This window comes from Alosa pseudoharengus, unplaced genomic scaffold, assembly GCF_046254945.1.
Source record: "Alosa pseudoharengus isolate Yale_2024_CS ecotype anadromous, Long Island Sound unplaced genomic scaffold, YU_APseudo_1.1 YU_APseudo_1.1_scf_10, whole genome shotgun sequence".
Classification (NCBI taxonomy): domain Eukaryota; kingdom Metazoa; phylum Chordata; class Actinopteri; order Clupeiformes; family Clupeidae; genus Alosa; species Alosa pseudoharengus.
In genome coordinates, this window is record NW_027468565.1 from 20697666 (window position 1) to 20710566 (window position 12901).

A 12901-nucleotide genomic window follows, 5' to 3' on the forward strand; every position below is an offset into this window, starting at 1 on the left:
ATTGAGCAGAGAGCCGAAGAGAGGAGACAACCAGTGGCGACAGCAAAGACAATGCCAGCAAGCCTCCGGAGCCAATGTCCACAACAGAACTGAAAACAAGGGCCCAACAATCTGCAGAGAGTTAGTGTGTGTGTGAGAGAGAGAGTATCTACAGAAGTAAAGAAAGAGAGTGAAGGAAAAAAGAAAGAGAGAGTGTGTGTGTGTGGGGGGGATTGTTGAAAAGCATTTCTTTCGAGTTGCAGGGAGCTGCCTCTCTGCGATGTGTCTCTGGTCCAAGCCCACAGGGAAACTCCTCCCTCGGCCCGGTCTAATTACGAGCGTGTGAAGTGTTCCAGTGCTGCTGGACTGGACCGCACTGGACGTGAACCTCAGCCAGGCAGACGTGGACAATCAGGACCTGCTGAGTGCCTCTCAGCCACAAGAAAAGAGAACCAGGCGAGGAACAAAAGAGGTGGTGGTGGTTGGTGTCCGGGTGGAGGAGGGGGGGGGGTGGAGAGGAACAATGCGCCGTGGCGAGAGAGGAAGTGAGAGGGACTGTTGTTGAGACAGCGCAGGACGACACAGAGCCGCTGGCTGGGCACAGAGAGGGACGGAGAGACCGAGAGCTGGACGTCCAGTGCTGAGGCTCCTGGCTCGGCGAGCGCTGCGCTGTGCTGCGCTGCGTTGGTGTGAGACTCTCCAGCTCTGGACTTGGCAGGCGACGGAGCTCTCTGTGGCTTGGCAGCAGGAGGAGGAGAAACCTCGGCGGCAGATTTTCGCGTTTCACATTTCCGAGCCGTTTTGCAACTGTGGCCTGGTGTGACTCGCTGAGGAGACAGAGGACGTAGAGGGAGACTGGTGGTGGACCGGCGGCAGTCTTCTTCCTCTCTCTCTAGTGTCTCTGGACGTGTGTGTGTGTGTGTGTGTGTATTGTCTCTGGCTACGGACACTCCTCATTTCTCCGTGGACGGGTGTGTGTGTTGTTTCTGGCCTCGGACACTCCATTCTCCTGTCTCCGTGGACCAGTGTGTGTGTGTGTGTGAGTCCGCCTGCAGGCTGAGTGTGCCCGGGGACAGGGTGGGAACGGTGGCAGGGGCCGGCGCATGGCAGTGGGGGGGGCGCATGTCGCCAGGGGGGGAGGGCAGGGGCTCTGGCTGGGGGTCCGGCTGGGGCTGGGGGGCATGGGTGCGGGCGGCACAGAGACCCGGGGACCTGCGCCCGCTCCTCGGGAGCGTGGGCGCTAGCGGTGGCGGTGGCGCTGGGGAGAGGAGCGGCCGCATGGCGGGCAGTGGCCTCCGCTGCTCGCTGCGCGTCTGGGTGCTGCTGGCCACCCTGGGCCTCCTCTTCCTCACCTCGCTGCTATTCTCACTGTCGCTGCGCGGGGGTGCCGCTGCACTGCCCTACCTGGACGCTCAGGGCTGGGAGGAGGCCCGTCGGGTCAAGCTCGTGCCAAACTACGCGGGCGCGCACCGACCCGGCCCGCTGGACAGTGCCCAGCAGAAGACCTGCGCCTGCCCGCGCTGCGTGGCCGACCCGGGCGTCTCCGACTGGTTCGATGAGAACTACGACCCCGACATCTCGCCCGTGTGGATGCGGGACAACATCCAGCTGCCCTCAGACGTCTACTACTGGTGGGTGGTAAGTCACCCAGCCACGGGGCTGTTTTGTCTTCTAAGTGCTTTGTTTTAGAGTAGTAGGCATAGAGTAGTACAGAGCTCTATGGTATGTCTCATTGCATTTTAAAGGTTTTAAAGGAGTAGTCTTTAAATTTTATGGAGTAGTATGTTATGCGTGGAGTAGTTTACAGCTGTATGCATCCGTGCTTTGTACAGATAATGTGATCAGTGTCCTGTCTTCAAACTGCTGTGTTGGGGGGTAGTAGCCCAGGCTTTCTATTCAGATGCATTGTAAAGGTTTAATGTCGTCTATCTTAGCTCCCCTCCCCTCCCGCCCCGTTCTCTCGCAGGGTTAGTGGGTTTTTCAGGAAGTGCTGAGTCCGCTGGTTCCCAGTGAGGTTGGGGAGGGGGGAGGGGGGTAGACCAGAGGCTGGGTCATTTCTGAAGAGGACATGAGTAATGTCTGAACATGAAAAAGCATCAGCCCACAGCTCACATAGCTCCTCGTTATAGGCAAGAAAACACAGCTGCCTCTGGTCAGCAGTCACTCTGGAAAACATGAGCAACACAGATTACATCATTAGAGGTAGTCAAGTTTGAGTGCGGACTTCCGCTTCGTCGCCAGAAGTGGGCTTTGTTCGGCTGAGTTGTGTTCTTTTTTACGTAACACTCGTGGCTGTTCCGTCCGTCCTTGGGTTAACCCTCCTCACTGAAAGAGAGACGATCGGCTGATGCACAAAACTGCAAACTCAGACGGTCCTCACGGGCAGACCGTTGCCAAGCAAGTAAATAATGCATAGTGAATGTATGAGAGGGGAGAGGATGAAAGATGCAATGCAAGGCGTGTGGGGCAGATAGAAGGAAAAGGAGAACCCTAGAGATGTCAAAACAGAGGTCAGGGCTTAGTCCTGACAAACTCTTGAAAGCGTGTTGCGATCTTGGCAGTGTCCGGCGGGCCGGCGGGCCCCGGCGCGCACCGAGGGGACCTCTTGCATCAGCTTTCCCCGTGTGCTCCCCCGCTGCTCAGAGACGTGTGTGTGTGTGTGTGTAAGTGTGTGTGTGTGTGTGTGTGTGTGTGTGTGTGTGTGTGTGTGTGTGTGTGTGTGTGTAAGTGTGTGTGTGTGTGTGTGTGTGTGTGTAAGTGTGTGTGTGTGTGTGTGTGTGTGTGTGTGTGTGTGTGTGTGCCACTGGTGCTGGCGTCATTGTTAGGGAGGAGCACACAAGGCAGCAGGAGCAGAGTGAGAGTGGGGCCCCGGTGCCAACGCAACATCTGCCAAGAATTAGTGGCCCCTGCAGAGAGCTGGTGGGCAGAGCCAGAAGCTGGCATCTGAGAAAGAGCGAGGGAGAGAGAGAGAGGGAGGGAGGGAGGGAGGAAGGGAAGAGGTAGGAGAGAGGGGAATGAGAGCAGGGGGGAGAGTGAAAAAGGAGTGGGAGTGGGATAGAGAGATGGAGCAGGAGAGTGGGAGAGGGAGGAGGGACAGAGGAAAAGAGAGATAGTGAAGGAAGAGAAATGAGAGATGGAGAGGGGGAGACAGAGGGGAAAAGAGAGGAAGGGAGAGAGAGATGGAGAAGGGGAGAAAGATAAAGTAATAGAGAGAGAAATAGAGGGGCGTCACAGAGAAGGAGAAAGAGAAGAAGAGAGAGGGGGTGACACAGAAAAGGAAAGAGAGGAAGGGAGAGGTGGGGGCAGGGAGGGGGGGGGGTGGGAGATGAAAGGAAGGGATTGCCAGTGGGAGCTGGAGTGGAATTGTAATGCAGACTCTGGCTTGTTTTATTGTGTGTGTGTGATGTATGTGTGTGTGTGTGTGTGTGCGTGTGTGCGTGCGTGCGTACGTGTGTGTGTGTGTGAGAGAGTGTGTGTGTGTGTGTAGGGGGGGGGGGGGTTATGACACTCGTCATGTGTGAGTTTGTTTGTTTCTTTGTTTATGTGTTGAGGGCAGGTGTTTTGTTACTGTGAAATATGACAGAGGTACTCTGCCACCATCTCTTAGTACTCTCTCTCTCTCTCTCTCTCGCCCACTCTCTCTCCTGCACTCTGCCACCTCCTCTCTTAATCTTTCATTCTCCTCCCTCCTTCCCTTTCTGCCATCTCTCAATGTCTTTATCTCTTCCTCCACATTTTTTCTTTCCCTCTTTTTTCTGCCATAGTCTCTTTCCCCTCTTTCTATCTCTCTGTTCCTCTATCTCTCTTCCTCTATTGAGTGAGGGTGGGGAGGATGGACAAGTAGTTTATATGAAGTAGTCTTTGTTTTCGTTCAGGATGTTTATATGAGGTCTAATATAATGCCCAGGATGTTATCATTTCTAATTTGTTACAATGGGACGGTAATATCCTGGGTTGAAGATTGATTCAATAAATGGGTGTTAAACCTCTTTTTCTTCCTCTCTCTCCCCTCAGATGCTGCAGCCTCAGTTTAAGCCCCACAGCATTCAGCAGGTGCTGCTGCGACTCTTCCAGGTGATCCCTGGCCGCTCCCCCTACGGTTCCTGGGACCCAGGCCGCTGCCTGCGCTGCGCCGTGGTGGGGAATTCTGGGAACCTGCGCGGTGCCGGCTATGGGCCGCTCATCGACAAACACAACTACATCATGAGGTACCAGACGAGACGAAGCAGGGCAGGGGCAGTAAGGGAACGTAGAGGGAAGGGGAAAGTAAACAAGCTCTGATTAAAGGGGCAGTCTGCGTATTCAGCCAGTGTACTGGGTTTAAATTGTGCACCGCACCTTTAGAGAAGAACAGAGGGGAAAGGAGAGATAGAAAGAAAGGGAGACGTGTACTGAACCGGAGAAAAGCAAATGGCTCCGTCACGGTCCTGTGATGTGGACGGATATGTTTGGGTTTTTTCCTTCAATCTGATTGATTGCTCTCTGTGGAACTTGTTCCCCACGCTTTTGATGTGCAAAGACGCGAGTGAAAAGCAGAGAACAGAGAGAGAGAGAGAGAGAGAGAGAGAGAGAGAGAGAGAGAGAGAGAGGTGTGAATGTGATGAGAGAGCTGAGAAGGCTCAGTCAGGCTCTGTAGAGTCAGACGAGAGAGAGAGAGAGAGAGAGAGAGAGAGAGAGAGAGAGAGAGAGAGAGAGAGAGAGAGAGAAGCAGCTCTAATGTCCTCCCCAAGAGACATGCTGGGGTGTTAAAGACTTCCTGCTCTGGTGGAGAAATCGAAAGCAGGGCACAGGGGCATGAAAGATGACAAAAGAACGAGGGAGAGAAAGGGCGGAGTGGAGGTGTGTCTGCAGCAGTGCTGCCATTGATCTGTCTCCCTCTCTCTCTCTCTCTCTCTCTCTCTCTCACCACCCCCCTCTCTTTCTCTCTCCATCTCCCCCTCTCCCCTTCTCTCCCCATCTTCCTCTCTCTCTCCATCCACCCTCTCTCTTTCTTTCCATCTCCCTCTCTATCTCCATCTATCTTTCTCTCTTTGACAGTTACCTTTTGAAACTTAAAAGTCAAAAAGTCACTACTTTCCGTCTCTCACTCTCTTTCTCTCTCCACCTCATTTCATTCTTGTCTTTTAAAAAAATATGATAATATTACTTTTTTAAAATTCAAACTATTTTCTAGTTTAGCCATGCCAAGTGCCCTCTTGGCACTATTGTAAATGAGGGTTTTCCTGGGGCTTCTAATAAAGGCTCTAATGAGATGGCCCCCTGTACAACCAACCAGTAGGCCAGCTCTCTCTCTCCCTGTGCCCCCTCAGCAGCGCTACGGTGTCTGCTGGCCCGTTGATGGCCGCTGGTCTCATTGACCCAGGTGGGAGCCACACATGGGTTAGCTGCACAGATGAGGGTGATGAAGGTAAATGGCTCTGGCTACCTAGGAGGGCAATCAGACTCAATTTGTATGCAAATTGTAGCTTAGCTCCCCAATCTGTTTGTCTTTTTTTCAACCCTTCGTCATAGCCATTAGTTCCTTGATTAATCCATTCTTCTGAGCCAATTTATTATTACCAAGTCTTATTGGTGTTTAATCTCTCTCTCTGTCTCTCTTTCTCTCTCTCTCAACCTTTAAGGGTGCATTGTTACAAATGTATTTCAATTATGTTTTTGGATTAATAGTAGCACTTTGTTGTTCTATTGATATTTTATAATGAATTGTTACATAACCGTTCTGCCGTGTTGACACTGAGCCATACTGAGTGAAACCCCAGGCCGTTTCATAAAGCAGTGACGGAGTGAACACAAGGATGTTTAATCTGTGACTGAGTTGCCTCAATCTCCGTAGTAAAGGTTAACATTTCTATATGTCTGATCGGGAGACACTGAGTGATTAAATGTCCCCTTGGCTCCTCCTCATTAAGAGGCTTTGCATCTTAAGAAGATCAAAACATAGATTAGGAGCGTAATGCACTAAAACCTGAGATCAGTGAAATCCGGCAGCCCAAATTCCACTTAGTAGCACCATAAACCCCCTCGAAACAAAAACACAAACATGTCCAACAACGCACACAAACACATACTCACACTTATCTCCCATCCCCAAATATTCATTTATTCATGATAAATTCCACGGAACCACCATGGGAACAGCAACCATGCATAAGCGATGCTAACCAATGCTTTCTGCATGCCTACTTGCCTAACGAACACAGAGGCATGCACAAACTGAGATGCTGTTTTGGAGGAGAGAAGGAGGGAGGGAGGTTAGGAGTGAGGGAGGGAAGGGAAGAAGGGTATGGAGAATTGAGAAGAGGTACAGAGAAAAAGACAGGATGAGATGGAGGAGGGAAAGGAAGAATTGAACAGAGGAGAGGGAGGAGAGAGAAGGGGAGGAGGTAGAGTGTGTTTTGGGTTTAATGAGAAAGAGACAGTGAGGGGGCGAGTAAATAGCTGCAATGAAACACAAACATGGCCACTCTTTTCTGTCCTCGCTTTCTCATCTCACCTCTCCTCCCCTCTCTTTTTTTTCATATCCTCCTCTCTTTTCTTCTCCTCTCCTCCCCTCTCCTTTCTTTTCCTATCCTCTATTCTCTTCTCCCCTCTCCTCTTTCTTTTCATATACTCCTCTCTTTTGTTCTGCTCTTTTCTTTTCTTCTCCCTTTTCCTCTTTCTTTTCATATCCTCCTCTCTTTTCTTCTCCTCTCCTCCCCTCTCCTTTCTTTTCCTATCCACTCTTCTCTCCTCTCCTCCCCTCTCCTCTTTCTTTTCCTATCGTCCTCTCTTCTCTTCCCTCTCCTCTTTCTTTTCCTATCCTCCTCTCTTCTATTCTCCTCCCCTCTCCACTTTCTTTTCCTATCCTCCCTTTCTTCTCAGACCTGTTTGTCCATATCCTTGTTATTGCTCGTCTATTGTGTTTGTCCTCAGTCGCTCGGGCAGACCTGTCAGGTGGCCTGTGGCTCTCTATAGGGGTTTTGTTCAATGTCTTTAGAGCCTGACCTTCAGTAATGTGTGTGTGGGTGTGTGTGTGTGTGTGTGTGTGTGGGTGCGTTTTGTGTGTGTGTGTCGGTGTCGGTATGTGTGTCGGTGTGTGCATGTGTGTGTGTGTGTGTGTGTGTGTGTGTGTGTGTGTGTGTATATGTGTGTGTTTGTTTGTGCCTGACTGTATGTATCTGTTTTTAATAAACTCTTGTCCAGGATAAACCTGGCTCCCACCGTGGGCTTTGAGGAGGACGTGGGCAGCCGCACCACCCACCATTTCATGTACCCGGAGAGTGCCAAGAACCTGGCGGCCAACGTGAGCTTCGTCCTAGTGCCCTTCAAGACACTGGACCTGCTTTGGATCACCAGCGCTCTCTCCACTGGGCAGATCCGCTTGTGAGTCCCTATCGATCGTACCATCCAGTATTAGACACACACACACACACACATACTGAGACACACACACACACGCACGTACACCCACATACACACAGCTGCCAAGGGCTACTTTTCACGCTGCCACTCAGTGCTGCTTGCTGGCGGTTGAACGGAGCAACAGATCTTGCTTGCAGCGTGACATCGGAAGAAACATCAATACACAAAACACAGCCTTTCTTGTCATGTCTAGCTAATCTCCTGCCTCCCTCCCTCTTACAGTCTCCCTCTCTCTCTTTCTCTCTCTCTTGCCATCCCTCTCTCTCTTTCTCTCTCTCTTGCCATCCCTCTCTCTCTTCCTGTCTCGCAGTCTGAGTAGGCAGCTCTGAGAGAGGTGCTTCACAGAGCTCAAATGCAGACATGTCAGAAAGCTGCCATTTTAAAATGCATGGCACCCACACGCTTAGTTCACAGGTTTAAAGTGACCTGCTGTTCTCATCTCTTCTCTCACGCACTCTCTTTATATGTCTGCCTCGCTCTCTTTCTTTCTTTTTTTCTTTCTCTCTCTCTCTCTCTCTATGATCCAGGTCTGAACACTTGATCAAAATGTTTATTCTGTTGGAAAGCAGGATTGAGAGGAGATTGAGTGGAATAGAGCCAGTATCATCTCCAGCTCCCCTTTTATGGATTTACATGAGCCTTTCTCTTTTCTGCTTTCCCTCTCTCTCTGTCTCTTTCTTTCACACACATACACACACACACGTGATGTGTGTGTGGTAAAATGTTCTCCCACACACACACTGAATTGATTGATGCTGAATTACACTTTCACTGTTTTTGTTTTGTTTTTGTGGGTGTTCTGATGTTCTTATACAAACACTTTCACCAAACTATTAACACCATATATCAATGTGTTGACAGTATTTAAGAGTTTGTTTTTGTTTAACAAACTCGTGTATTGACTGTGCCCATCTATTGCCCATATATTGGCCAACTGCACGCACATCTTGCTGGATTTGGCAAGAAGAAGGTGAAAGGCGATGGCATGAAGAACACAATCAGCATTCTTTATAGACAGACACGCTGATGTGGTGTTTTTCTGACATATGACTAGGATGATGTGCACGTGAAATCTGTCTATAAAAACATATAAAACCCTCTTAAATGTTTTTTCCATCATCAGCTTCAGTTTATGGGGTAGTGTCCATGCCAGTGTGACCAAGCATTAAACTGCTTTCATGTGGATAAGCACTGTGGATAATGATGGATAAGGAAAGGTTACTATGGTCAACTGCTGGAAAGTTGCAGCAGTTGATATTTCTGTCACTATTACTTAGTGATTTCCTTTTTCACTGGTTATCGAATAAAGCTTAAACTCCCTCTCTCTCTCTCGAAAAATTCAGTACGCTTTATTGCCATGACTAAAGTTAGTATAGACATCATATTGCCAAAGCAATATGATGTCTATATAACACAATAAAATAAAATCAAGAAAAGGAAAATAACTCTCTCTCTCTCTCTCTCTCTATTTCTCTCTGTGTCTCCCTTGCAGTACCTATGCTCCTGTGAAACAGTTTCTGCGAGTGGACAAAGACAAGGTATATTACTCTCTTTTTGATCTCTGTCATGCTGCTGCCTCCAGGTTGTTCTGTGCTCATATTTTTCTGTTTATCACATTATCAGTGGCAGCATCCAGGCTTTTACTGATAACAGGTCAACAAATAGCAGCTGTTATATGTGTCTATAGGGATCAACTATTTCTTTCTCTCTCTTTCTCTTTGTCTCTCTTTCTCTCTAGGCATAAGGCCTTTCCTTCTTTTTTCTTTAGTCCATCTAAGGAGTTGGCAGGTTGCATATTTGATGTTGACATGCATTATTTATATTACTGCACATGCTGGAGTACTCGTCCCTCTCATCCCTCCCTCTCTCATCCCTCTCCTTCATCCACCCCCCATCCCCCCCCCCCGCCCACCGGCCACCAACTCCAGGTTCAAATCTTCAACCCAGCGTTCTTCAAGTACATCCATGACCGCTGGACGCGCCACCACGGCCGCTACCCTTCCACGGGCATGCTGGTCCTGTTCTTCGCTCTGCACGTGTGTGATGAGGTGGGTGAGGGGCCATCTGACAGGACAGTACAGTACAGTCGGGGAAAGCCCGAAGGAAGCGAGTGGGAATGGCTAACAGCAATGTTTACCGTTGTCTGACCTGTGCAGGTGAATGTATTTGGCTTTGGCGCCGACAGCCGAGGAAACTGGCACCACTACTGGGAGCAGAACCGCTATTCCGGAGAGTTCCGCAAGACGGGGGTCCACGACGCCGACTACGAGGCCCAGATCATTGATTCTCTGGCCAAGGCCGGCAAGATCACCGTCTTTCCTGGGAAATGAGGACCAAAGGGGTCGGAGACGAAGAGAGGGGATGAACTGAGGGAAGTCTACCCACCTACTCGCACACTTATCTGCTACCACTCACCAGACTGTTGCTTCATCCACCAGACTGTGTCTTGATGAGTTGATGTTATGTGCTTTGGGACTGAGAGAGCTCCTCGTAACCGTTGAATCAGGAATAAGTGACTCATCTGTCCTGCCCTCTGCATACAGACAGTAGACTACTCTCCCTTGATTACTGGTGGTTTTTTCGGCTTACTTAGACTCTCAAGAAGACATGGACCAGACTGTGGAGATCCCACTCTTTTCTTGACCACTTCCGGTTCTGTGGACGTTAATCACAATAGGGACAAAGAAGGAGGAACGCCACCGCCACCGCCACCACCACCTCCACGCCTCTCCCGTTGAGCCCTGATCAGTTGGCGGGGCGATGAGGGGAGCATGACCGATCGTGCGCCTTAGAATCTCAAACCACCACTGAGTTGCTAGGATGGCAGTTAACGATTAGCACTATGCTGCCACTGCTACCTCTGGCTCCAGCAGCTGCAGTTAGGACTCTTGCTCCTCTGATTACTGATGGTCAGCCAAGAGGAGCCAGTGAAATCAAGTTTACATGCCCTTATACTGAGACAGTGTTTCTCCACAAATTAGTTAATTTTTATTTTCTTTTTTTGTCCTTTTTGTGTTCTGTCATAGACGATCATAAATGACACTACTCTGCTTACAGGGATATTATTAGCTTGACCAGTGTTTTTTAGTGGTTCGGCATTTTTCTTCTATTGACGAGACTGACTAATTATCCAGCTGAAATCAATGAAGGGGAGAAGATGGCAGAGCTCTTATGAGACTTCACCTTCACGCACCTGCGAAAACAATTCTAACACACAAACCACTCGCTTGCATATGCTCACTAAATGTCGTCGCACAGCACATAAGGGTGCCCTCATGAGTATCAGCTGCAGTGTCTATTATCATAGAACCAAAACTGCGTTGGTGAGCGCCTATGCTTGAGTGCACAGAACAAGCCGCAGCGTACAGACACTCAAAATAACAAAATAAGTACCAGCCTGTGTGCTGCCACCTGCTGCCTATAGTACGAAACGACACCTCCGGCTTGTCTGAGCCGTGTTGTCTGTAGCTGACAAATCTGATGTTGGATACTGTTAAAGTGAGATGACGTCCATAAATCCTAAATAAATGCCGTTACAAAAGCCGTTAGGACTGGAGGAACGAGATGTTCCTACCATACTGTATATCAGCTTAGGTAATGGGGGAGCCATGTGGTTTGATCATAGCAGCTCCAGGTGCCATGATTCTCAACCTGTGATTATTATTTGTCTGTATTTTTTGTTGTTTGCTGTTATTATTAAGATTACTGAAATGTTATTTGCACATTAGTCCTACTAGGATAGATGACAAGACAATGGTCCGGCAATGTTATTCTCGGATCAGACGGAATCCAAACACACAATATTTGAGTACTTATAGGAGTTATTAAAACAGTGTACCAGCCATGTGTTAAGATACTAACCTGTTGAAAATGTCAAGTGCATGTATGGCCTCGAGGTTTTAATGGTAAAAGATCTGCTCACGGCCAAAGCATAAGTGGTATTTTAGTTGTTTATGGTGTTATCATTATGTGTACAATGATTTATTTTTGGGTTGAATCTAAGAACAAAGAATGTGAAAGAGGGAGAGATAACTGATCATCTTTTATTTTTCTAGGCCCTATCAAACTCTTCAAACTATTCAGGTTCAGCATTAATCCCTTTTGTCATATTGAAATGAACACATATCAGTTAACTATAGCTATGTGAGCACCTGTGTGCACACATATCCATACGCTTGCGTGCCTTGTTCTAGCCCTTTGTTAACAGCAGCCCCTTCCTCAACGAGTCTTGAACTCACCCCCCATTCAAGTTGGAGTTCAACTGAGCCATACAAAAACACAAGCATGCTCTCTCTGTGCGGTCCCATTAGTAGAATCTCTACTCCACTGTTTATTGGTTCATATAAGGGTCCATTATCAGCAAGGGGAAAAACATCCATATGAGGCCATTTGAGGTGCAGTCTAGCCTCAAACGCCGATAGTCATCCACTCTCATACGCACTGACCTTTAGAGGGCTTCACAGACCACTATGAAGGACAAAACCACAGCCTTTCCCTCGCTCTTTAGTCCATCCCCACCTTTTGGATATAGCATCCCCTCTCATCTTGGCCTAGCCGAGTGCCTTGTCTCCACTTGTCGGCCTGGTGACACTTATCTAGTCTGGTACAGATCAGCGCTAGAACCAGCTCTGATATCTGTGTATCTATTACACACACACACTCCAGACATGTTCCCTCACATACTGGGAGAGACTGAAGAAAAAGTCACCCACAAGCAAAGGAATGTCAACACTTTGGCTTCATATACCGGTAATATAAAAAAACAGTTATATTGACACCATAGTAACTATCTGTGGACTCGTCTCAAGTGTAAAACATTGTGTTGCCATGGTGAGGCTTACCTGTTGCTTGCGAGCAGAAATGCTGTTGGTGTTGGTGACCGAGGGGCTCAGGTACTCTTTGACTGAAGATCATTTCCCCTTCTATACATTTAGAAACCAGACAGGTTAATAGTCTTGTTGAAGACTATGTGAAATGCATGATCCTGCTTCCCCAAAATTAGATCGTGACTGGACATGCACATCAGAAATGCAGTAATTTTACTAATGGCTTTTGCGGTTAATCCTATAACAGAACAAACCGTTTTCATGGACTGATCCTATTTTGGTACCAGCACATATTTTGATTTGGGGAATATTCTATCATTCACTAAAAAGTAAATCAGCACATCCACAAAAATAAGATTCTTAACCTTTTTCTTGTTATTCATATTCTTACGCTCTGATCCTTTATGTAATAGTTTTATGGTCACACACACACACATCTTTAATTGGCCAGTTACGTTTGGGAATCACTTACTTGTGCCTATCTTCTTCAGACGAAGGAGCCCTTCAGTCAGAATAGGAACAAAATCGTAGTGAAATGATGAGAAGCCTCGGACAGGGTCTTTTGATTATCCTTTCATCTCCGTCTGTCCACGCCATTGGGGTCCAAATGGACATCCTCTAAACAAGAGGACTATTCCACATGATGGCATCCACCGACAACACAGACTGTACATATCCTCCCACTCATCGTTAAT

General features: G+C 48.3%; 1 protein-coding gene across 1 annotated transcript; it reads left to right on the top strand.

Moving 5' to 3' along the window:
• The first annotated feature begins 447 nt into the window (after positions 1-447).
• On the top strand, positions 448-11412 carry st3gal2 (ST3 beta-galactoside alpha-2,3-sialyltransferase 2). The gene is made up of 6 exons (XM_076267279.1): positions 448-1617; positions 3994-4187; positions 7162-7341; positions 8873-8918; positions 9309-9428; positions 9537-11412. Exons 1-6 carry the CDS (start codon positions 1102-1104, stop codon positions 9708-9710), a joined length of 1230 nt encoding a protein of 409 aa, XP_076123394.1. The 5' UTR covers positions 448-1101; the 3' UTR covers positions 9711-11412.
• The last annotated feature ends 1489 nt before the right edge of the window (positions 11413-12901 follow it).